A 25,160-nucleotide genomic window follows, 5' to 3' on the forward strand; every position below is an offset into this window, starting at 1 on the left:
TGGAAGTGGATGTTTAAAGGGGGCCCAGCCCTGAGCTGGAGCACTGTCTGGCTCCCTGGAAGGGCGGGAGGGGGTGCGGCTGAACCCTGCTGATGAGAAACAGAAGACCCGAAGGGCAGAAGCAGGGGCTGGTCTGAACTCAAGACCAGAGGAAAATAGGTAAGACCACAGGGTCCGCTGGTGGTTACAAGAACTCTGCTTTGGTGCTAACTGGCCTTCCTTGGTGGATTTACTCAATCTCTTGAAACAACCACATCATGCCTTCTCTTGCATCAAATCTTGAATTTCTCTTTCCTCTAGCCTCATGGCCAGTTAACCTTATTTCCTATTTCAGCAAGAAAAGAGAAGCTATCAGAAGACAGCTTACCTTACCTCTATCATGACCCCCAATGCCTACCTCCATTTATACCTCCATTATAGTCCCCTTTTCTTTCCCCCTGTGGCCTCCTTTCTTGTTCACTAGATACCATTTCCTCTCATGAACTCAAAAGATACTGCTTTAGAGATATTTCCAAGCCTTCTGCCTTATCAATTTTTCTCCATATAGTATGATTCTCATCAGCATGTGAATGTTTTTAATATATCCCATCTTTTAAAAAGATTAACCTCATATTCTCTTCCACCTACTTTCCTATTTCTTTTTTATCTTCACAGCAAAACATCTTGAGGCACCTGTCCTTGCTGACTCCAATTCATCTCCTCCTGGTCTCTTTTGAACTCATTCCAATATTTAGTCTCCACTCCTCCACCAAAGCAGCTATTTTGAAGGCCATCAGTGACCTCTGATTTGCAAAAGCAACATGTCACTTCTCAAGCTTCGTTTTACTCATTGTCTCTGCAGCATTGAACACGGTTAATATCATCTACTTCTTGAAGCACTTTTCCTCCAGGAGTAAGCAATGGATATTTGTATGTTCTCTTTATCTGTGTGTGCTCCCTGACTGGGGCACTTGGGTACATGATTCTGGTGACTCCCAAATTTATATCTTCAATCTAGGACTCTATCCCCACATCCAGATACATATAGGCAGCCACCTTCTGAAATTCTGCTTGCGTGTCTATAAGGTATCTCCAACTTTCCATGCCAGAAAACAAGCTCCTGATTTTCAACCCAATCTTTTACCCCTTCCATACTTTTTCTATGTTACACAGTAAATGGCAACTATATTTCTTCTGGTTGCTTGGACCAATTCTCGAAGTCATATATGATTAATATATTTTTCTCACTTTCCACATCTATTGAGACTCCAACTTTAAATCTGGCAGCTTCACCTCTTCTCCCTTGCTAAACCTTTGGTCTATCATCAAGAGATGATAGACCTGGATTCTTGTTAGAGAAGCCTAACAGTTCTCCTTGCTTCCACCCTTACCTCCCTAGCCTGGTCTCCGTACAACATGGGGAGTAATCTCTTTTATAATATAAGTGAGATTGCATCATCCTTGACCTAAGTACCCCAGTGCTTCCCATTCCATTCAAAGTAAAACCCACAGTCCTTAATATGACCCAAAGGTAGTAAGAGATAGTGATACATAGCCTGGCCCATAGTACTTGTCTGATATCATCTCCTAAAACTCCCTCACTCTGCTCTGGCCACACTTTCTGTCCCTTAAACATGCAAGTCCAATACTGTCCTCGGCCAGGCTTTAAACCCCTCAGCCAGGAATCTTATTTCTCAAATAACTACCTGCAAAGCTTCTTACTCACTTCCTTTGGCTATTTCCTGGAATATCACCTTATATAAGTGGCCTTGTTTGACCATTCTATCAAACAGCACCCATTCAAAGCATGCCTATCCCTTTACTATGTTTTTTTCTTACATAAAACTCCTCAACACCTGATAAGTTTATACTAATTTGTTTATTTTGTTACTGTCCTGCCTAAATAGCCTATAAATCTCACGAAGGCAGGGATCTTAGCTTCCTGAGTTATCCCCAGCACCTAGAACAAAGCCTGGCATATAATATAGGCTTGGTAATAACCATATTCTGTCAAATATATAACACTAAAGATATAAGACCCTCCCTCATTTTATGTATCACTACGGGAAAAATACGCCAATTATACTCTCATGTTTTTTTTAATCACTTAAAATTTTTTGTATGTGTTGAAAGACTTGGGCTCACTTGTGTTAGATTATGGTGTATTACTCTTATACATGCATAAAAAGAAAGTATAAGTAAAATAAGTTAGTTAAGGGATTGCTAAAACTTTTGCGCATAGAGTGTTGAACTCTTATGAATCAACCCAGAATTATCAATGTCCTTTGTTTTTCTTTTTTCATAAAAGGTCATTTCATTTGCCACCAGGAGTGTTAGTGATATACATTTCTTTAGTAAAGGGTATGCTGTCTTTGGCTTGAAGATTTTCTTCTAAACCACTAACACCTATTCTACAAGTTTTATGCTGATTGGTGCACACTTGATCTACCAGAAGGTGTTCATAGTAAATTTTTAGACAGCACCAAGGACTCATGTTCTTTTTTCAAATGGTCCTAAAATGTTTCTTGACTGATACCTTGAAGGTTTGCAATTAAACTCAAGGAATGAAACACTAACAACGCATAAAACTTCAGTGGGAGTGAGGAAAACATGAGCATCGATGACCAAGGCTGTATGCATGCAGGCAACGGGAACGACATCACTACCACCACTTGGTGGCAATGAGTGAATTCATTCATTCATTCATTCATTCACTCACTCATTCATTCATTCACTCACTCATTCATTCATTCACTATAAGATGTCATAATGGTAACAAAATATACCTCAACTTCAGAAATGTGAAAATGTGTGCATCTTTTGAATGAATAGATCAATAATTAATAAACGAATCATTCAATTGTTCTAATAAAGCCAGCTGTAAGTAGTCTGTGAAATGCGAGTCTCACCGAGTGACCCTCCACCAATCTGAGGAGATCAAACCAAACTTTACATCTCTCTCCACTGATTTTTATCCCTTTGACTCCAGCAATAATTCCTTGATTTAATGACTATTACTGAAGTTTAGGAACTTTCTGAAGGAGAATTAAAAAACCTAAAAGGAAGGCCAAAACTGTCATTGGGATCCCCATAGACCAATTAATGAAAAGCAATTCACACTAAGTATGTGTGGGTTCAATAAAAATGTATTGAACTTTAAAGTTAATGGAGCAAAAATTAAGATCAGAGCCTTCATTTCTTGATAAGAACAGTTTCCTAAGTCATTTAATTAATGCTTTCTCCTAGGGGAAAAAGTGAGTCCCAGCGTTATAGTAGCAAGAGATTTACTAAATTAGACACAGAAAAAAAAAAAAAAAGGCAGTAAGTTCCTAAAAGGCTTTGTCTTAGCTTTACTTCTTTGGAATTAGAGGAAGAATTTAGACAGATATATGATGTTTAAATATTGCATATATCCCTGATGCAAATTTTTAAAGAGGGAGCCTTCCCTATTCCCTATACCATGAAACTGAAACTCAATTGAACATTATGATTTAAATCTTTCCATGGCATCAAAAACCCCATTTATTCTCTGGGATGCTGTCAATAATTTTTCAAATACCTGATAAGAACTATAGAAACAGAGATGTCTAAAACAGAATCTCTGTCCTTAATGAGCTCATAGGGTACTTGGAGAGGCAGATCACCAAATGATTACAATATAATGTAGAAATTGTAATAAAAGATTTAATGAGTGGGTGCTGAAATCATAGAAGGGTTTTGTGTTAGGAAAACAGGTTAATTTATGCTGCTTAATTTAAAAAATAATAGTAATGCTAACTTCAAATCTCAGTGGCTTAACACAACAAAGACAGATTTCTCACTCAAGCTGTCTTGTGGCTCAGACGTCTCAATAGGAGACCACTGGTGTTGCCCAGTATGTAAAAGTGTTAGAAAAGTGTTAGAAAATTCTCTGCGGTCATGCTCTGGACTGAAATGTGTTCCCCCATAAATTTGTATGTGGAAGCCTCAACCCCCAATGTGGCTGTATTTGAACTAGGACCTTTCTGGAGGTAATTAGGTTAAATGAAGTCATAAGAGTAGGGCTCGGATCCAATAGGATTAGTGTCCTTATATAAGAAGGACACCAGAGAGCTTGTTTCCTCTCCCTACTTCTGCACAATGTGAGGACACAGTGAGAAGGCAGCTGTCTGCAAGCCAGGAATAGGGCCCTCACAAGGCACCAAATCAGCTGTCACTTTGATCTAGGACTTCTCTGCCTCCAGAACTGTGAGAAATAAATTTCTGTTGTTTAAGCCACCCAGTCTATGGCATTTTGTTACGGCAGCCCATGGTCCCGAACACTGTCTCATATATATGGCCCCACCTAACGGCGAAGGGGCAGGTAAATAGAGGAGGGTAGGTGGATATTTGGTAAGCACAACTGTCTGCCACAATCATCTCTTCTGATCAGCACAGATCCCTTTCCTCCCTTCTTCCTACACATTCAGTCCTTCCTAAGACAAACCAAACCAAAAAACCTAACAAACCAAAAAGCAGCCCCACCCAGCCATTGATTCTAGCTCAAAGTCCAGAATCTGCAGCAGTCCCTGCATCAGTTCTAGATAGGACTTCTCTTCATTCCAAAAGAATGACCTAAAAAGAATTTTTCTCCTTCTACCCACTCTGGCCTAATAAACAGTGGTTCAAGAGGAGCAGGAAGTCTACCACTGCAAACACTCCCTGTCAAACAGAAAGAAGACCAGACAGAGGCAAGGCAGAACTGGCTTGGGAGAACTCTGAAATGCTGCCTACCAGATTACCTGAGGATTCTTACCCTAAGGGCTCACAGGGATCCTAGGCCCTCCTGCTCTTTCGGGGGAGCTGGCTTATCCTTCCTTCTCCTTGGCTCTGCCCTCTGCCTCGGGACAACTTTCCTTCTTCACTATCCTCCTTGGCATTATCTGAATTAGACACTGGGGGAAATGGTCCCCTTGAGGCTTTGCATGTTTGTCAGTGTTCTTCCTGCCCTGCCAAGTTTATGTGAGAGATCTGATTATTATCAAGTCTTAAAAAGCCATAAATATCCTTAGTTCAGGGGTTTTTTTTTCCCCCTCTCCTATAAAACTTTGTTAAAATATTCCTACATTGCTTATATTTTTAATTCTAGTTGATCACATGTCCCAAGGGCAATATCCACTACTCTTGGGAGTGTTTTCTGAGACACACTTCTCAGATTTGCCATAATATTTTGTTTCTTCTTCCCTAAAACTCTTTCCATTTAAAGGTGCTGCCTTGACCATATATCAGGTTCTTTAAGCGTACCACCAACTTAATCAATTCTTTACCCTGGGCCATTCTTTTTTCTAATTAAAAGATTATACTAGGCACTGTCCCCTTAAGCTGTTTTTTCACCCTGACACACCTTAATCAATTGAGAGGCTTTAGCAAAACGTGTGGAGTCTACACACTTAATCTGCTTTTCCTTGAGGCTGTTTTAACTTGCTTTTGTCACTTAAAGACTTTCTTAATTTTTATCTCCTCTTCTTTGGTGACTCAACATAATTATCCTTTCCAATTTTGCAAGGCTTTGAATTTTCCAAATCCTTTTCAATTTTGCTTGCAAGTTCTCAATTTTTCCCCGAGATCCTTTCTTTACAGTACCTTGCCAGCCAATCAACACTATGAACATTTTGTTTTCTAACTTCTCCCCCTTGATGCTGAGAAATAGAATTAAAAACAAAATCTTCTCCCAATCCAGCAATCCTCTCCACAAACATAGGAGAGAAAGAAAACACTTCTTATTTTATACGCATTAAACCAGAATGTGATGCACACCAGAGGCAAATGGCTGAGAGACTGCAAAGATGGAAAAACACCTGATCCTTTTTATACTCAAGCAGATATAACATGGTCTCAAGATAAACAATCACTAGTTTTAAATGAGAGGCCCTGATAGCACCATTTGTCGGACACAGCTCATGCTGGATTCCCTTAGTAATTGGAGAGACCGTGTATGTCAGCTACTTGGCTTTATGCAGAGGAAAAACAAACTCCTTAGAGCTTTATGACAAAGTTGTTTTGCAATTTAGAGGGAGGTGCCCACTGACATTAGGCTCCTATGTCCCATACAACCTGGGAGCTCGGGGTACTCTCTCCTTTGATGTTTATGTTTCAAAGACTTGGTTCCTGAGTCCTTAAGAAAGGTACTCCAGGGTCTTAAAGCTGACGAAAGGCCTATTTAGTTTTCAGAAGAATTTATATCTATTTCAAAGGGAGAAAGAAATACTTAACAATGATAAGTTTTCTAAAGTAAATGCTCTAGGAAAAAGGCAGGGAGCTAAAGCTTCTCCCCATTTTCAACAGAGAGAATTAAGCCTCTTATTTTTAATTTTTATTTGTCCTTATAAATTTGTCTTTATCTAGAAGCTCATTCGACATGCAATCAGCCTACCAAGTTATCATAAATTATACCAAGAGGCAAGAGTTTCACCAAATGTCTAGCCCTGCATGATACCATTCTCCCCGTGGCCGTACCATTTTCCTTCCATTCTTGCCCAACCACTCATACAGTGCTACATATTTTAGGGCTATTTATTACTGCAGCACTCCTCCTCTTATCCATTTCTGTTAGGACCAAATAGATTTGTCCTTAAATAACACACAAAGTCTCAGGAGTTTAATGCTTCTCACTCATGCTAATCCACTTTGGTTCTGAACAACTATCCTGGGCAACCAGGACAGCATCTGCATCCAAAAATAAAGCACACAAATATCCCTCTGTTCATAGCCCTTTGTTGGAACTGGTCATAGGGTTCCCCAGATGGCACTGGATGTCGGAAAATGTAGGGGAGCAAGGAAATAAGTGGAGAGCAGTATGATCCAGGCAAAAGGGCAGTGGATCCCATTTTAGGAACTTAGGAAAGGTTCACTGAAGGAAATGAGTTGGAATTACTGAGGCTGCGGTGGGAGGGTGGCAGGTGACTGGCATTCGGGGTGGATGGACAGCACGAGCAAAGCATAGAGGTTCTTTATTAGTTTTTTTTTTTTTTTTTTTTTTTTTGCTGCTGTAGTTCAGAGTAAGAAGCAGAAAGTAGGCACAGACTGTTGGAAAGGCAGTTAAAGCTCAAAAACCAGGAGTGTTTTTTAGGCCATGCCAAAAAAAAAAAAGTGGTCTTTATCTTATAGGCAGTGCCTTTAACCCAAATAAACATAGATTTAAGCTTCAGATATATCTATCTAGGGATATTATGGGGTATCTTAATAATGAACCCTTTAACTTGCTTAATAACTTCAAATAAATAGAGTAGCTAGGGGTCTTAATCTACTTGGGCTCCTGTAACAGCATGGCATCTGCTGGGTGACTTATAAGCAAAAGAATTTTTTTTTTCTCTTCCCATAGTTCTGGTGACTGTAAGACTAAGATCACAGCACAGGTAGTTCTGGTGTCTGGTAAGGCTTAAAGGTTCATAGATGGCTGTCTTGTCACTGTGTGTCCTCACATGTTGGACAGGAGCTCTCTTGGGTCTCTTTTATAAGGGCAGGAAATTCCATTCCTGAAGGGCTCCAGGAGGCTTTTGACCTACTCACCTCCCAATGGCCCACCTCGTAATACCATCACCTTGGAGGTTAAATTTGAACATGTGAATTTTGGGGGGAAACGAGCATTCAGATCATCGCACTAGATCGCTGTTCTCTGAGCAATCATGGTGTGATAAAACATGGGAGCATGAATGAGACAAACTCACACTAGACTTCTGCATCTGCCAGCTATTTACTTTCCATGTGACCTCGGTTACACTTCATTAACCTTTCTGAGACTTGATTTTCTCATCCACGAAAACTTGATAAAAATGTTTTCTGTTATGTCCACCTTCCATGCTGACATGGGCATAAAATGAAATAATATACTTTGAAACGAGGGCTTTGAAAGCTATCAGATGAAACACATATATAAGGGATGATTAAATTCAGCAAACACCTATTTTTACATTCACGGCACTGTCCAAGGCAATATAGGGAGAATCAAAAAGGGTCCCTTCTTTTGAAGAAATCAACATTCTTCCATGAAGAAAGCTAAAACACCAGACTATGATTTTGTGGTTTCAGCTGCAGAGTGTAATTACAAAACAGAGATTGTATTTTAATAAACGTGCTGAATATAAACATACAAAGGGAATCTATCTGGGAAAGTGGTTACCTCTCTCTGGAGGTGATGCACATATCACTATTTTATCCAAGGTATTTTGACCGATTTCTGCAACCTTTTTAAGAGGAATTTTCCAAGTGAATTAAGGTGTCACTCAAGATCAATCTTGTGATTTAGGGTTCATTTATTTTAATGACGGTAATAACCGCACTCATAAGCATCACAACACTGGGAGGCTGGTGGACTGGGGAGGAAGGAAGGGCTAAAATAGTTGTTTTTCTTTTTTCTTCTTTTTTATTATTTTTAATTAGTATTTTTTGTTTGTTTTTCAATTAAATAGCCATAGTCCTATCAAAATCCCATACAAATGAAAATATTTTAGTCCTTCATTAGTCAAATGAATGAACTTGATGTTAAATTTTTCACATTTTTAAAATTGCAATAGTTTGCTCTTTAAAAAAAATTGACAGATTGATACATGTGCACTCAAGTCATCTAGTTTTGTTGGACAGATGTTAAACCTCCCACAATGAAAATTTGGTTAGAGAATCAAAATTATAGCTCCACTTACAAGGTAATATTTTTCTTGGTGTTGAATAAATTCTAGATAAAGATTGTGAACTCATCAGTATCTTTATCTGTTGGAGTCACACAAGTGATCATGAGAGTAATTAATTCATGAAGTGCATTTTAAGCTAGTATGTATTTAACTAAAGTTAAACGATTTAGAATTATGTTTTTGTTTGTTTTATAGGATCATCAAAAGATTAAAGAAAAAATCAAAATTTTCACATTGTGAAGGAAATTGAAATTGTGTCAAAATCAGCTGCTTTAAAAAAAAAAGAAAGATTAATTTTGTTGAGGTGGGGGGGAAGGGGCAGAGAGAGAGGGAGAGAGAAACCCAAACCGACTCTGCACTGAGCACAGAGCCAGAGGCTGAGCTCTATCCCATGATCCTGAGATCACGACCTGAGCCAAGAGTCAGATGCTCAACCGACTCTGCCAACCAGGTGCCCTCAAAATCAGATGTTTTAAAATAGTTGTTTCTCTATTCCCTCTTAAAATTTTTGTTTAGATTTTCATCATCTTATAGTTTCCAGACCATTCGATTTTTGAAAAAATTATAAATTTACTAAATTAAATAATGTTAATCACCATAAATAAAACAGATCAGAAGTAAGATTAAAAGAGAGGGAAAAAAACAAACCTGGGGCAATTGGGTGGCTCAGTAGGTTAAACGGCTATCTTTGGCTGGGGTCATGATCCCGGGGTCCTGGGATAGAGCCCCATGTTGGGCTCCCTGATCAGCAGGGAGTCTGTTTCTCCCTCTGTCCCCCATTCATTTTTAATACCCTAAAAATCCTCTGTGCTCTGCCTATCCATCTCCCTAACCCCTAGCAACCACTGATCTTTTCTCCTGTGTCATTGCTTTGCTTTTCCACAATGTCATATAGTTGGAATCATATAGTGAGTAGTCTTTTCAAATTTAATTTCCCTTACTAATATCCAGTTTAAGGTCTCTCCATGTCTTTTCATTGCTTGATAGTTCATCTCATTTTAGTGATGAAAAATATGCCATTGTCTTGATGGACCACATATTTTTTAATCCATTCACCTACTGAAGGACATCCTGGTTGCTTCCAAGTTTTGGAAATTATGAATAAAGCTGCTATCAATATTATGTGCAGGGTTGTATATGGACATACATTTTCAACTCCTTTGGGTAGGTACCAAGGAGTGTGGATTGCTGGATTGTATGGTAAGAGTATGTTTAGTTTTATAAGATCCTGCCAAATTGTCCTCTAAAGTGGTTGTACCATTTTTGCATTCCCACCAGCAATGAAAGAGATATCCTGTTGCTCCACATCCTTACCAGCATTTGGTATTATCAGTGTTCAGAATTTTGGCCTTTTAAATAGGTGTGTAGTGATATCGAATTATTGTTTTAATTTGCATGTTCTTGATGACATATGATGTGGAGCACCTTTTCATATGATGTTTGCTTACAATATTTATGAGGATGTATGAAGTGAAGATGCCACATCAGCGGTTAAAAACATAATTTTGCCTTTCACAGGATAAAATTGCATATAATCATGAATCCTATGACTTCCTCTGCAGGTCTGGACATCTTTTCTGATTTTTGAGAAAAAAAAATAAGCTGCATAGCAAACTGGTTGTTTTTTACTCTTAAAATGCAAACTTACAATCATCATGGTAAAGAGCAATCGCTCTAAGCCGGCATGAGACTATGAATTCATCTCCCAAACAGCATGCTTCTCCAGGGACAGTTCCCACCGAAATCTTCCTGGTCTTTGTTCTCTTTCTGTTCTCATACTGGCCATGTGTTCCCTGAAGTTTATGGTGTACGGTTATAATTATGACGATGTGTGACATATGTTCCTCCAGAAAGAATGTTCTAGATCCTCTCCTACTATTTACTTTTACATTTTGTGGGTACAGTGGAATTTAACAATGCGTTTGAAAAAAGCCGGTCAGTGAAAAAGTATTTTGACATATCCAATTTATTACTTTCCAGTACATGCAGTAGTATAAATAAATGGCTAAAAATTGCTACAAAATAATATGCTTTCTGCAAAAAGCTAATAAAATAAAACCCAGAAAATGCAGATCTTCAGGGTTTGCTACGATGATTGGCCGGGTCTCACTTACCAATCTGTCCTTTAAATTATCCTCATCACCCATGCCCTCCCCTCTCTCCCTAGCCCCCAGTCCTGACCCAGGGAACAAAATGTCTTGCTTTTATTTCTCTAGATCAAGCATGGGCAAACCTTCTGCTTTTGACTCTCTTTAACAACAGTGGGATTGTCTGGAATTTACAAATAGATGCATAGAATAATGGTCAATAGTCCAATTATTAAAGGGCAAAGGACATCCAAATTTAAAGAAGGAAAAAAATACAAATGAGCAGTATACACAAGGCCAGACCTCCCATCATAAAGATAAAGACACAAACAAAAGAGAGAGAAAAAAAGAGAGAGCTATCAAAGTCCTTGATCAAAATAGAAACATCTTACATCATCATTTTAATGCTTGTGGTTATAGGGTACAAAGAGCACTCTCTTTGTACCATTAGAGGATGTATGAATTGATATTACTTTCCTTGAAAGCAAGTTGCTATATTGTGAAGAACCTTGAAAACATTCACATCCTTGACCCAGTAAGCCTTTAAAAAGGCTTTGCTAAGGAAAAAGAGATTTGCACAACTTTTCACAGATGGTCAGTGTGGCTTTATTTATAATAGTTTATTTTGGAAACTTCTTAATGTTAAATTAATGATGGTGTAGCCATATGTTCAGATGCCATATAGCCATTTGGATCTTGATTTTTTTTTATTTATTTATTTGACAGAGACAGAGACAGCGAGAGCAGGAACACAAGCAGGGGGAGTGGGAGAGGGAGAAGCAGGCTTCCCGCTGAGCCGGGAGCCCGATGTGGGACTCGATCCCAGGACCCTGGGATCATGACCTGAGCCGAAGGCAGTCGCTTAACCAACTGAGCCACCCAGGCGCCCTGGATCTTGATTTTGAAGGACTCAGAGATTACTTCTCAGTATAATATTAACTGAAAATAAAGGATAAATATCTTTTTGCATTGATTTTAAAATACACTGGAAAGAAGTACATCAAAATATTAAAAGCAGTTAAGATGGAGAAATTATGAGTGGTTTTAAGCTTTTCTTTCCAACATCCCCTTCAAAAGCTTGTATTAACTTTTTAATCAGACAATATAGGTATCTAAAAAGTAATTCTCAATACTATGTAAATGGAGATTTACATAGAGAATGTGGAAAGTGTAACACTTGGCCAGGTTACAAAAGCAGATTTCTGACCTTGTAGTACCTCTCTAGGAATAAAAGCCTAGTTGTATCTCACAGCTTTAAGACTCCCTGTCCAGGCAATGCTTGAGGCTCTCTTCCCTTCCTTGGCCCCATTCTTTCCAGAGGAAGTGTTTCATTATAAAAGTAACAATGCTCATTGCCAAACATCCAAATGGTATGAATGAATATAACATAAGACCTGTTAATGTTCTATTTTCTTTCCCCACAATTTTTTTTCATGTCGAAAATATTGGAGTATAATTTGCATATGATAATACCGATATTTACTAAACAGTTCCATGTTTTTTGATGAATGTCAGAATACAGGACATTTTTCATCACTCCCCAAATTTCCTTATTGCCTCTTGGCAGTCCATTTTTTTCCAACCCCAACCTCAACTCCAGGCAACCACTGATTTGTTTTCTGTCACTATAAACTAAGTTTTGCCTCTTGCAGGATTTTCTGGAAATGAAATAATAGCTATTGCTTAGAATAATGTTTTTGAGATTCATCTATGTTGCGAATCACGGGTAGGTAGTACTCCCTTATAATTTGTCTTTCCACTCATGTATTGATGGCCATTTTTAGATTGTTTCCAGTTTTTGACTCTTATGAATAAGGCTGCTTTGACTCTCCCAACACAAGTATTTATATGTTGCTTTGGGGCAGTTGGTGGGTAAATATCTAGGAGTAAAATCACTCTGTCATATGGCGCACTCACAAAAATGCCAAACTATTACTTGAAGGGGTGTTCTGTTTTCCATTCATGTTAGCAATGAGACAGAGTAAGAGTTCTTCCTTCTCCATTCGACAGGGTCAGGGTTTTATTTTGTCTTTTGGTGGGGGAGAGAATATACTGGTGTCTTTTGTGGTTTTAATCTATATTTCCTTATGACTAAAGATGATAATAAGTATCTTTTCTTGTTTGTACTGTCAATCAGCATATCTTCTTTTATAACCTGTCCAAATTTTTTTTTTTTTGCCTAGTTTATTAATGGATTATTTTTCTCCCTATTTTGGGCTGTAAGAATTCTTTAAGGATTACAAATATAAATTCTTTGTCAGATAAAGGATTTGTGAATTTTTTCCCCTGTCTATGGCTTGCCTTTTCATTTTTTTTTCTTCATTTTCTATAGGATATCTTTTGAAGAGCAGATGTTGATTTTGATGAAGCCCAAATTATCAATATTTTTTCTTTGGATTGTGCTTTTGGTTTAGTATTTAAGAAATATCTGCCTATTTCAAGGTTAGAAATATTTTCCTATATTTTTTTCTATACATTTTATAATTTTAGCTTTTACATTTAAGTCTATATCCATTTGGAGTTTTTTTGAGGGGGGTATGGTGAAGTGTTTTAGCTAGAGCTGCCATAACAAAATACTGTAGACAGGGGGCTTCAAGAACAGAGATTTATTTTGTCCTAGTTCTGGAAGCTGGAAGTCCGAGATGAAGGTGCCAGCATGGTCAGTTTCTGGTGAGGACTCTCTTTGTCTCTTGTAGATGGCCGCCTTCTCCCTGTGTCCTCACATGACAGGAGAGAGAAAACAAAGTTTCTGGTATCTCTTCTTAGGACATTAATCTTACCATGATGGCCCCACCCTCATGATCTCATTTACACTGAATGGTCTTCCAAAGGCCCCAAGGCCCCATCTCCAAATACCATCACACTTGGATTAGGACTTCACCATATGAATATTGCAGGGGGAGGAGGTGGGCACAATTCAGTCCATGGCAGTGAGGTAAAGAGCTGTTGGTTTTCCTCTTTAATAGGTATCCAGTGATTCCAGTACCATTTGTTTTCTTTTTCATATTGAATTATCACAGCATATTAAAAAATAAATAAATTGGCCATATATGTGGTGTCTATTTTGAACTTTTCATTCTTTTCCAGTGATCGTTAGGTCTATCCTTATGTCAATACCACACTGTCTTGATTATTGTAACTTTATAACAAGTATTAAAATCGGGTAGTAGAAATCCATCAAATATGTTTTTTCCAAATTGTTTTAGCTTACTCTAGCTCTTTTGCAATTCCAAATACATTTTAGAATCAACTTGTCATTTAATTTAGAAAAGTCATTTGGGATTGTTATTGAGATTATAATGAATCTATACTTGACATGGAGAGGATTGTTATCATATGAATATAGTGTCTTCTAATTCACAAATGTGGTATATATCTCTATTTATTTTGGTCTTCTTTAATTTCTCTCAGTCATATTTTGTGGTTTTTTCAATGTACAGGTCTCACACATATTTTGTTAAAACAACCTATACATATTTCATATTTTCAAGACATTATAAGAGATACTCAAAACATTTTCCCTTTCAATTATGCATTACTTGTATATAAAATAAAATTGATTTTTGTATATTGACGTAACCTCACTGAATTCACTTCTTAGTTCTAACCTCACTAAATTCACTTCTTAGTTCTACTAGCTTTTTCGAGATTCTTATAGATTTTTCCCTTAATCTATTTAAGGGTAAGGAGGTTTGATTTTCCTTGCTCTACACTCTGATTTTCCCACAGGCAATACTATTGGAGTGTAACTTATTCCAAAGTATTACACATGGCAAATTAGAGAGTTCTTGTATATCTGCTGACTCTTCAATGAAATAGGCACCTAGTAACACATAAAATTATGCTCCAAGCACCAGTTAGCATAAAGACAGCCATTCGGTATTTTCCCCTTATTTGTACTCCAGTCTTACTGCACCAGTCCCATTTTCGTCTCAAACTCCTGACTCATGACAAGCAACACTGGTTTTTAGTCTTAGACATTAAGTTTCTAATGATCATTCTAGCATTTGAATGCCGACTTCTCCCAAGCTTTTTGCTTGGCTTATCTCTCCTCACATTTCCAGTGTTTGGCTAAAGAATATAACTTCACAGAATTCTCTAAAAATAGAGCTCTTTAGAGGTAAGTAGAAACTTCATTCAGAAAGTGGAAAAAAACACAAATTACATAATTTCTGAGGAAAAGTACATAATCATGATTTCTTAAATACCCATTATGTGACTATTAGTACTGTGTCATATGCTGCTTTATATTCACAAACTCAATCTCTCCAAATCTATGTAGGAAGTAGAGATTATAATTCTTCTAATACAAAGAAGAAAACTGGAAGACAGAGAGGTCCAAATGGCACATGCTAAGTTATTAAGAAGTGACAGAGCTATGACCTAAATCTCGTTCTCTCTGATTCCCAGGACAGGTAGGAGTGTGTGTCAAGATGATTTTTAGATATTATTTATTTTTTTAAGAAGTTATTCTGACCAACAAAAAATGTAGAAAAGAATTATCTCCTAAAACAACAAAACTAAACAAACACCAAAACAAAAATAAAATAGAAAAAACTTGAGGATTATGGGCCTTACCTACTCTGAGATATTTTATTTTTTAATGTATCTTAAAATTATTAAAAATTACAAAGATCATAGAAGACCAATTAATATTGACTGTCAGATAAGACAAGTTGCATATCAGGTAGTTTGATGTTTTGGTCGAGAATATCAATTTAATCACCTGTGGAGAGCCAGTATATTCCCCTTAAAGACTTTGGAGGAACAAGAAATTGGCAAAAACTGGTGGACAGGTACAAATGGAGTGAAAATTCTATATAACCACCAGAAAATAAAAGAAAAAAAACCTTACTTGTTATTTAAAATCCTGAGTAGATGCCTTCTAAAATGAGGGAATAAGCAGGTAACATATGGAGGTTCCTCAAAAATTAAAAATGGAAATATCATATGATCCAGTAATGCCACCACTAGGTATTTGCCCAAAGAAAATGAAAACACTAATTCAGAAAGATGCATGCACCCCTATATTTAATACACCATTACTTATAATAACCAAAATGTAGAAGCAACCCAAAGGTTCATTCATAGATGAGTGGAAAAGGAAAATGTGGTGTGTACACACACACACACACACACACACACACACACACACACACACCCCACTGGAATATTACTCAGCCATAAAAAAGAATGAAATCTTGCCATTTGCAACAACATGGATGGAACTAGAGGGTATTATGCTAAGTGAAGTAAGTCAGACAGAGAAAGACAAATATCATATGATTTCCCTTATATGTGGAATCTAAAAAAAACAAAACAAACGAACAAACAAAAAACCCAAGCAGATGCATAAATACAGAAAACAAACAAAAAGGAGGGGGGTAGGGAAATGGGAGAAATAGGTGAAGGGGATTAACAGGTACAAACTTCCAGTTATAAAATAAAATACGTGAGTCATGGAGGTGAAAAGTACAGCACAGGGAATATAGTCAATAATGTTGTATGATGACAAATGGTGACACATTTATCATGATAAATGGTGACACATTTATCATGATAAATGGTGACACATTTATCATTGAGTCATGCATAGAACTGTCAAATCACTGTGTGTCAACTCTATGTCAATAATGAATATTAAAAAAAAAGACAAATAGGAATACGTAGGAGAAAAATCCAATGGAGGGAATTCTGGAGATAATGTTATCACCTAATGAAAATAAACCATCGCTTTTTCCAAACATACACTAATTTTTATGGCCAGTAAAAAAAAAAAAAAGTATCATAAGCCTTAGGTCAGTGAATAAGTTATAATCCCTTTTTAATAACCATATAATTTTAAAAACAGTGTATATGCCTAAAAATATTCATTTTCTTAAGAGAATATTTATTTCTTAATAGTTATCTAGAATGTGATTACTATTATTACTGTCAGGATCTAGGTGGATTGAAAATAGACAGTTGAGTGAACTCATAGCCACTAAGTAAACATAGAATTGAAGGCTCTTAGAGAAATCAGTGTGGGAGAGGGTTTAATTACCTAGGCAAAAGGGTCCAGACTGGTAAAATTACTTCAGCTCAGTTCAGGTTTTTTCCCTCTCCTTAAAATTTTAAAAGACATACGGCCTTGGCCTAACCTAGATGGATATTATTAAAACCTGACCTTGAATAATTATTTAATGGTTTGTAAGAATAAAGTTATGAAACTAAAATTGCTATATCAAGTACAACAAAACTTCACTATAATTGTCTTATAATGCCACAGATTCATTTTCAGAATGTATAAATCATGTTCCCAGTGGGAAGACTGATACATTAAGTATCTCTTATATAGAATCCCCAAATCTAAGTAGGTCTTGTCTTGGATGAGTGACAACAACATCACAAAGGGTCATTGCACAAAGACATTCATTTATCTGGTTGAAGTTCATGTCTAAACTCGTGTCTGTAAATAATGATTATGAAACAAGCATTCGTTTAAGACATTTATGGATTCCAACCATATGTTATGACCAAGAAACCAATGTATTTTCTTTGACATACTCTATTTAAAATCTGGGTTATGCATTTCATATATTATAGATTTGCCAACATTTCTTCAGTCACTCTGAATTAACATTTACACTTAATGTTACTAACATAGAAACCTAGATAAATGAATACTGAATTAACATATCGGAAACCTAAAAAGTAATATATCAACAATTTAGTATAAAACTCCTTTCAATTTTTTTTGCTTATTAAAAACTCACAAAAATAATGCCAGTAAGGACATGTTGAATTTCATGGGAATCCTATTGCACTGAACATATTATAGGATACACCAAAAATATAGTATTGTAATAATATAATAATATATTGCATGATTAAAATAATTATTAAATTAGTTTGAGGCCAGTGTAAAAGACTGAACTGTTTTGAATAGGGTAATTAACCTGTCATAGAATGAATACATTTTATTCAGATTGTCAACAAAAATCTGAAGAAATTATATATTTGGTGATTTCTACCCTTTTCCAAAACAGTGATCATCCTGGGAACTAGTGGACAGAACCTGTCCTTCAGGTGTCTATTTGTCACCCACCTCCTTAGTTGTTGTGGCACTTAGAGCTTACCTTCCTGACTCAAAGGTAAACCATGTTGAGTCCCGTCCATATCTCCTCAGGGAGCTGAGAGGCCACATCACCAGTTTGACCTTGGCATTGTGGATATCCCAGAGATAGATATTCTCATGAGTGATCTGCATTGTGCATTCACCGTAAATATCCAGATTTGGTGTAGGCATAAGATACACATTGAATCTCTCTGCAAAGAAACAAAGAATGGAACAAATTAAGTGAAAAGAGGTCTGACTTTTGATAGTAACACTGTATTAATTTATATACCTACCTACAGCCTTCAGAAAGCATTACCATGTCCCTTGGGAACATCAATAGACAATGCAAAACATTACCCCTTCCCATTGGATGTATGAGACAATGAGCTAATTAAAATATTTTTGCTCATTAGTTCATTCACTCACTCATTCTACACTCTGTGTTGCATGTATTCTCTAGAATGAAGATGAAATGGTTAAATTGTACCGTGGAAACATAAGGGTAAAAGCTAAGTTAGGTCTCTGCCCAAATGATGCTTACTGTCTGCTTCTTCACACAATCTTAAATGCATATCATATACCTAACTCCTGCAAGGAATGTCTTATTTTATTTAAGAGGAATTTACTCAATTTTACTTTTGTGTTATGAAGGATTTAATGCACACTTAGACTGACTCTCAAAATACACTGTATTCACAGTCAAATTCAGCATATGATAATTGCAGGTATTCATTACTGCTTTCTGTAAGACTTCAGATACTGTTTTAGTAAGCAAAATAAAAACACAGCCACCTTCATTCTCAGATATTCTAGAGTTGAAAATCTGTATTAGGCAATGATTCCAAACCTTGCTTTATAATTTTTTTGTGTATCTCAAAGGCTACTGCCAAATTCTGCAGCCCTTGATCCCCATTTAAATGCATTAGATACTCTTCATAAAAAATGAGGTTAGTTCATAATTTCCAGGAAGCAAAGAACTTGGTACGACCTATAAAGTGTCCTGTAAAATATCCCTCATTCCTAGCACTGTATTCTTGGTTTATAGTAAGTAATTAATACATATTGGTTAACTATATGAATGAAATAAATATATCCCATGATGAATATGCACCACAAGAATTGAGGAATTATTAAAAAATAATGTCACGATAACAAAAAGTTTAAGAATTATTGGCAGATACATTTTTGTGAGTTTGAATTTAATTGTGAATCATGCTTGAAAGGCAGTGCTGTTGAATTAATGATTTTGAGAGGCATAATGGTGCAGCTGCAGTTGAAAAAGGATTGATATGTTTAGGAATGTGCCATCATCCATCATAATGCCACAATCTTAAACACTGAATGTTTGCTGGTACTAAGCTGGAATTGCCTGTATAATAGAATCTTTTCTGTGGCAGGTATTTTGCAGAGTATTGCTTTGCTGATGCCAAAAAAAAAAAAAAATCAGATTCTAAATGGGTTAAATTGGATTTAAGCATAATAGCTTGAAATTTAGTAACCATATGGACAATATTTATATTCAAGAGTCTAGATATTTTTGACCAAAATAATCTAATGATTCAATTTTTTATGTAGATCATTGACCCCTAAAACTAATATGTATATGTATTGCACATTCATTTCCTACAGAAAGGAAAACAAGATAATATAGCTGAAGAAAAGAAAGATCACTGCCCCATTATTTATCTGCAATAAAAAGTATATATATATATATATATATTCTATAAATCTTAAAATCCTTGTGTGCAATCAAGTAAAATCTCAGTATTTCACATTAAAGACATCACTCACATTGCCACCACAATTCCCACTCCAATGGGATTACAAGTAGCCAATGAAAGGGGCCTGATCTCAGGTAAGAGTATAAATGAAAGTTGGACCCAACAGAGTGACTCATGCATATAGAAAACGTCTGAACAGAAATCTTCTTTTCTTTGGTCAAGACCCTCCAGATAAAGTTCAGCTTTTACATTTGGAAGTAATCATATGTCAGTGGTATCTGTTGTGCAGAGGTAAAACATTTGTTATAAAAGGGGAATGTGAAACATTCTTCTAAATTTCTTCCTCTCCATCAGTAGAGTCTGAAGATAGCAACCAAAGAATCATCGCCAAAATGTCAAGAAATAAAACTTCTTCTAAAATATTGAAATAAACACCATTAGCCATTTTACTGTTGGTTAAGGCTGCACTGACCCTTGATATTCACACCCATAGTTTGATACTGAAAAAAGAAGAACATGGAAAAAAATAACCCTGACATCGAGGACCCTGTTCTCCACATGGATGATACATGGTAAATGACCTATAACCTAGGGGTATTACAGAGGACCCCAAAGAACCATTGCACTTTCACTGAAATATCTGTGTGCTCTAATGTTAGTAGGGAAAATCTAGAAAAAATAAACAGAGAAAGAGTACAATCATCACAATGGACATTGGGGAAACACGAACTGAAAAACAGAAAAATAATGAATTGGATTTAATAAGATTCACATGATGTAGGGCTCTCGATGTCAAAATAGTGAGGTTCATTTACAAACAAATACAAAGAGATTGGATAACCTGTCTGGAGGGAGTCCTTCCAAGGGCAAGCTGTAGGCTATGTAAAGCAGGTGAAATGTATCTTCCACATCCTTCTTGGTACCTTCTACTTCCCTAGTCTTACCCAGCAATTCACATTATCCCCTTCTTGTTATGATTTGGAACGTTCCAACCTTCCTTTCGATACTATTTCTTTCATCCTACAAAAGGAATTATTCTAAGAAATTTTATTTTCGATTTTTAAGTTTTCAAAAGCCATCTTATCCTAATGGCTAATTTCCAAGGATTTGAGGTTCAATTAACATGTAGACTAATTTAATCCAGCAGAGGATGAAGGCAGCTCAAGTTATCTAGTAAATTATTCTTCTTTGATTCCATTGTCATGGAAAAAATGTTTCTGCATTTGCTGTGAGTATTTTATGCCCTTAATAATGTAAAATATGTTGCTTCATTAAAATTTGTTATGGTTTCCATCGGAAAGACCATTTTAATATGGAATAGCTAAAACTGGCTCCCCCGAAATGACTTTTTAAAATGTTTAACTTTGTGAAATGCTTGTATGAAGCAGGTGTTTTAACCACCCTCTAATCATGTCACTTTCTTATTTAAAAGCCTACGTTTGGTTTTACTGCAGAGAGCGTTAGTGTGCATCAAAGTTATCTGGAGGGCTTGTTTAAACACAGATTGCTGGGTAGTCCTCCACCCTTACTGTTTCTGATCCAGTAGGTCTGGGCTGGGGCTGGACAATTTACATTTCTACTTGTTCCCAGAGGTTGTTTATGCTGCTGCTCTGCGGACCACACTTTGAGAACTGTTGATTTGCTAAGCTCATTTTAGAGTATTGCCAAGGAATTAGGGGCATTAGAGGAGCTACGAGGGATGCTTTTGAAAGTGATGCAATGTTCTTGTAGAACAAACCAGCACATTTAAATCAAAACTGTCCTTTAATCTTGGCTCAAATAAAGTAATCCCATTTCAACTGACTCATGACTGATTTGTCAGGAAAGAGTTCTTATGTGAATTGGAATAAAAGAAGTGAGAGGCATGGGGTGCCTGGTTGGCTCAGTTAAGTTTCTGCCTTTGGCCCAGGTCATGATCTCTGGGTCCTGGGATCGAGCCCCAGATTGGGCTCTCTGCTCATCAGGGAGTCTGCTTCTCTCCCTCTCTCCCTCTCTCTCAAATAAATAAATAAAATCTTTTTTAAATAAGTGAGAGGCATAGAAAGAAAGGAGGTACATGAAAGACAGTTTTCAGTTCATCAAAGTATGTATGTATATTCAAATTATTTTCTTTTAAAGTAATCAACAATAACAAATACATTGTTAAGGAGCACCAAACAACACATTTCCAAGTACCCAGAAGAATTAGAAAAGAAACTAGTTGTTTAGTAGTTATGCTGCCAAAGCAGGGAGTCTGCTTGTCTCTCTCCCTCTGCCCTTCCCCTTCCCTTTGCTTGCACTCTCTCTCTCTCTTAAATAAATAAAATCTTAAAAAAAAATTAATGATAATAATATCCTGAAACATGAATAAAAATTCTACTAACATTAGGTCTTGTGAAGACTACTGAATGTGTGAAGAAATAAATTTTTGAAAAGGTTATGTAAAAAAATATTAGATTAAAATATATTCATATATATAAACTACAGAATTCTAGAGTGAAAAAAAATCCCAAACACATGACCCAATTTCATGACCCATGAAATTGTATTTTGATAAAATTTAGGTTTGTATAATGGCTGATATATGAGAAAGCATAATTTTATTTTAAGTGGCTAAAAACAATAGCAAAGTGAAATATTTACAAAACTAATTGTCATGTCCAAGAAAGATGCTTACTATTATTGATTGTGTGGTTGTGTTTACAAGGGCATTTCTACTCTAGGATTGGATGAGGAGATCCAAAGGAATAGACCATGCAGAGGGCCTGGGACCAGAGTTAAGGTGACAACCAAAAGAACAGTCTCAAGGGGATTACAAAACAAGGTTTGGTCAAATTGAATTGGACAAAGTCTGGCAAGAAAGGGTAGCTACACTCTGAAGAAATGGTCTTGGAAAAGGCAGTGAGACCCCGGGTAATGTGTGGAGATTGAATGGGTCATCAGCCCTGAGAAGGACTGAAACCTTCCTTTCTCAGCCAATGACATTTTAAATAGATCTGGTTTAGGGCAGGAACAATCCAAATATAGCTATGAGCTTGAGCCTGACAGGTGGGGACAAGTGGAACATGTAGGGGTTGCAGGAAGCAGAGGATCAGAGATGCAGTTTCTAACATGAAACGAAACATCATCTAGTGAGTAGAAATAAGCAGAACACAAAAGGATGATGAGCTTTTTGACCAGTTTCTTAATAATTTCCATTTTTAACAGTGCAGAGGGAAAACTGGTTTTAAAGAAAGAGCCATACTAAAAACAAATACATTTGCTCACTTATAATTAATTAGAGTCTTTTTAAAAATATAGGCTTTTGGAATTTATGTATTAAATAATTTTGTGCATCTAGCACATAGTGAACATTCAGTGCATTGTGACTCCATGAACATAAAAGGCATCTTTTGTATCTTAGTTACTTAGAATAAATTTGGGAAATGTAGCCTGGATGCCATTTCATTCCTTTTTTTGAAAGAAGGGTTCTGGTAAGTTTTAATTGTCAGCTGATTGCTGAACAGTCATACTCCGTCTACCCATTCCACTTCTCCAGTTACTTCAGAAGTTATGCACTTGAATCTTGGGTCAAAAAAAAAGACGGAACATGGAACTAAATATTATGTGTAAATATTTGCAAACCAAGAGATCCATAAATATTAAAGACCATCAGGTAGTTCCACAGGGAGAGGTTATAAACTTAATAGGTTTAAATTTTATAGTAACTTCAGGTAAGTGGGTGTGAACTCATACTTTTTCTTTCTCTTCCTTTTAAAATCCAAGTGTAGCTCAAAAGGAGAAGCCCCATGAAAAGAAAGGCATTCTTTAACTCATTGGTGACATCATCATGTTCTGAATTTCAATTCCAGGGTCTTCCAGAGAATACAAGCTTAAATATTTGTTGAAGTTCATTAATGAAAATGTGTAGGTATTATTAAATTATATAACTCAAAGAAAATTAATAATTACATATAATATACATATAAAATAATTACATATATAAAATTTGGTTTTGTAATGATTAGTAATAGCTACCACCAATTGGTTAATTTATTTATAACTTTGGATTTCACTTAGTTGTTTCTATCAACCAGTGATTCCCTAAAGTAAAACTCACTGTACATGCAACTTACTGTTCAAAAGAACTTTATTTACTTATTTTTTACTTTTTACAAAATAACTTTAAATATTTAACTGAGATTTTCCTATGGCAAGAGTATTCAATTGTTTTTTTTTTCCCGAAGTGTCATGTGATCAGGAAAGTCACTATTTATGTGAAACATTTGTTTAAATTAAATTTATTACTGAAGCTGGTTCATTAAAAGATCCAAACTTTGTTGTCTCATCAAATGTGGAAATATATCTCATCTAGTTGGTGACCTTTATCTTCTCATTTGGCTATCATGAACAGCTGTTGCCTGTATCTTGCATCCTGCCCTCAGATTTATCATAGTGGAAACAGAAACCACTGCATCTCTAGACTCAAGCTGTCCCCCAAGCTCTCTCACACACTGCTGTGGTACCAGCCGGGGCAGGACTCCATGACTGCATGACTCCATCACCATGGGCAGGATGGGAGGTCAATCTCCTGATCTGGCCAACCATCCGAATTCTATGAGTAGTTCTCTTGCCTCTCCGCTTTCATCATGCCTGGGAGGGGATGTGTCCCTCCTTCTTGCCCTTCTCCTATGAAAGACCTTCAAAGACTCCTCCTGATTAATCATCCAGCCTAATCTTTAGAATTTCATGGTGCTTTTCAGCCATCACCCATTACTCTGGGCTGCAGTACATTTTTTTTTTTTAAAGATTTTATTTATTTATTTGAGAGAGAGAATGAGAGAGAGAGAGCATGAGAGGGGGGAGGGTCAGAGGGAGAAGCAGACTCCCTGCCGAGCAGGGAGCCCGATGCGGGACTCGATCCTGGGACTCCAGGATCATGACCTGAGGCGAAGGCAGCCACCCAACCAACTGAGCCACCCAGGCGCCCCACTGCAGTACATTTTTGAGAGAGCAAGAAAGTCCCATTCTCTGCTCTATATTTAACAGTTATTGTGTATCAATTCAAAACATGGAATTTTAATATTAACACTTCACTAAATATTATTTAGTCCCAGGACCAGAGCCATTGGTCTAAAATTAAGCATAAATGAATAAATCCACAACAGTCTGGTATTTGAGAAATTGACTATACACTCTGGAGTATGGAATTTATTACTGAGTATTCATCTCAGTTTGGATGCTAGGTTCACCCCATCGTTACAATTCGCCTTGTTTTTTTGTTTGTTTGTTTTGTTATTTATTTGATGTAGTGTTCCATGATTCATTGTTTGCGTATGACACCCAGTGCTCCATTCAATACGTGCCCTCTTTAATACCCATCACCAGGCTAACCCATCCCCCCAACCCCCTCCCCTCTAGAACCCTCAGTTTGTTTCTTAGAGTCCATAGTCTCTCATGGTTCGTCTCCCCCTCTGATTCCCCCCCCTTCCTTTTTCCCTTCCTGCTATCTTCTTTTTTTTTTTTTAACATATAATGTATTTGTTTCAGGGGTACAGGTCTGTGATTCATCAGTCTTACACAATTCACAGCGCTCACCATAGCACATACCCTCCCCAATGTCTATCATCCAGCCACCCCATCCCTCCCACCCCCCACTACTCCAGCAACT

General features: G+C 36.7%; 1 protein-coding gene across 1 annotated transcript in view; it reads right to left on the reverse strand.

Annotated features, from left to right (window-relative positions):
• The window catches only part of DOK6 (docking protein 6), a 229,105-nt gene that overhangs the window by 124,358 nt on the left and 79,587 nt on the right, over positions 1-25,160 (reverse strand). The window contains exon 3 of the mRNA XM_081801046.1: positions 17,830-18,019. Within this exon, the coding sequence (XP_081657172.1) occupies positions 17,830-18,019 (190 nt within the window). The remainder of the gene's footprint in view (positions 1-17,829; positions 18,020-25,160) is intronic.

This window comes from Leptonychotes weddellii, chromosome 13 (assembly GCF_054177405.1).
Source record: "Leptonychotes weddellii isolate Sample4059 chromosome 13, ASM5417740v2, whole genome shotgun sequence".
NCBI classification, from domain to species: domain Eukaryota; kingdom Metazoa; phylum Chordata; class Mammalia; order Carnivora; family Phocidae; genus Leptonychotes; species Leptonychotes weddellii.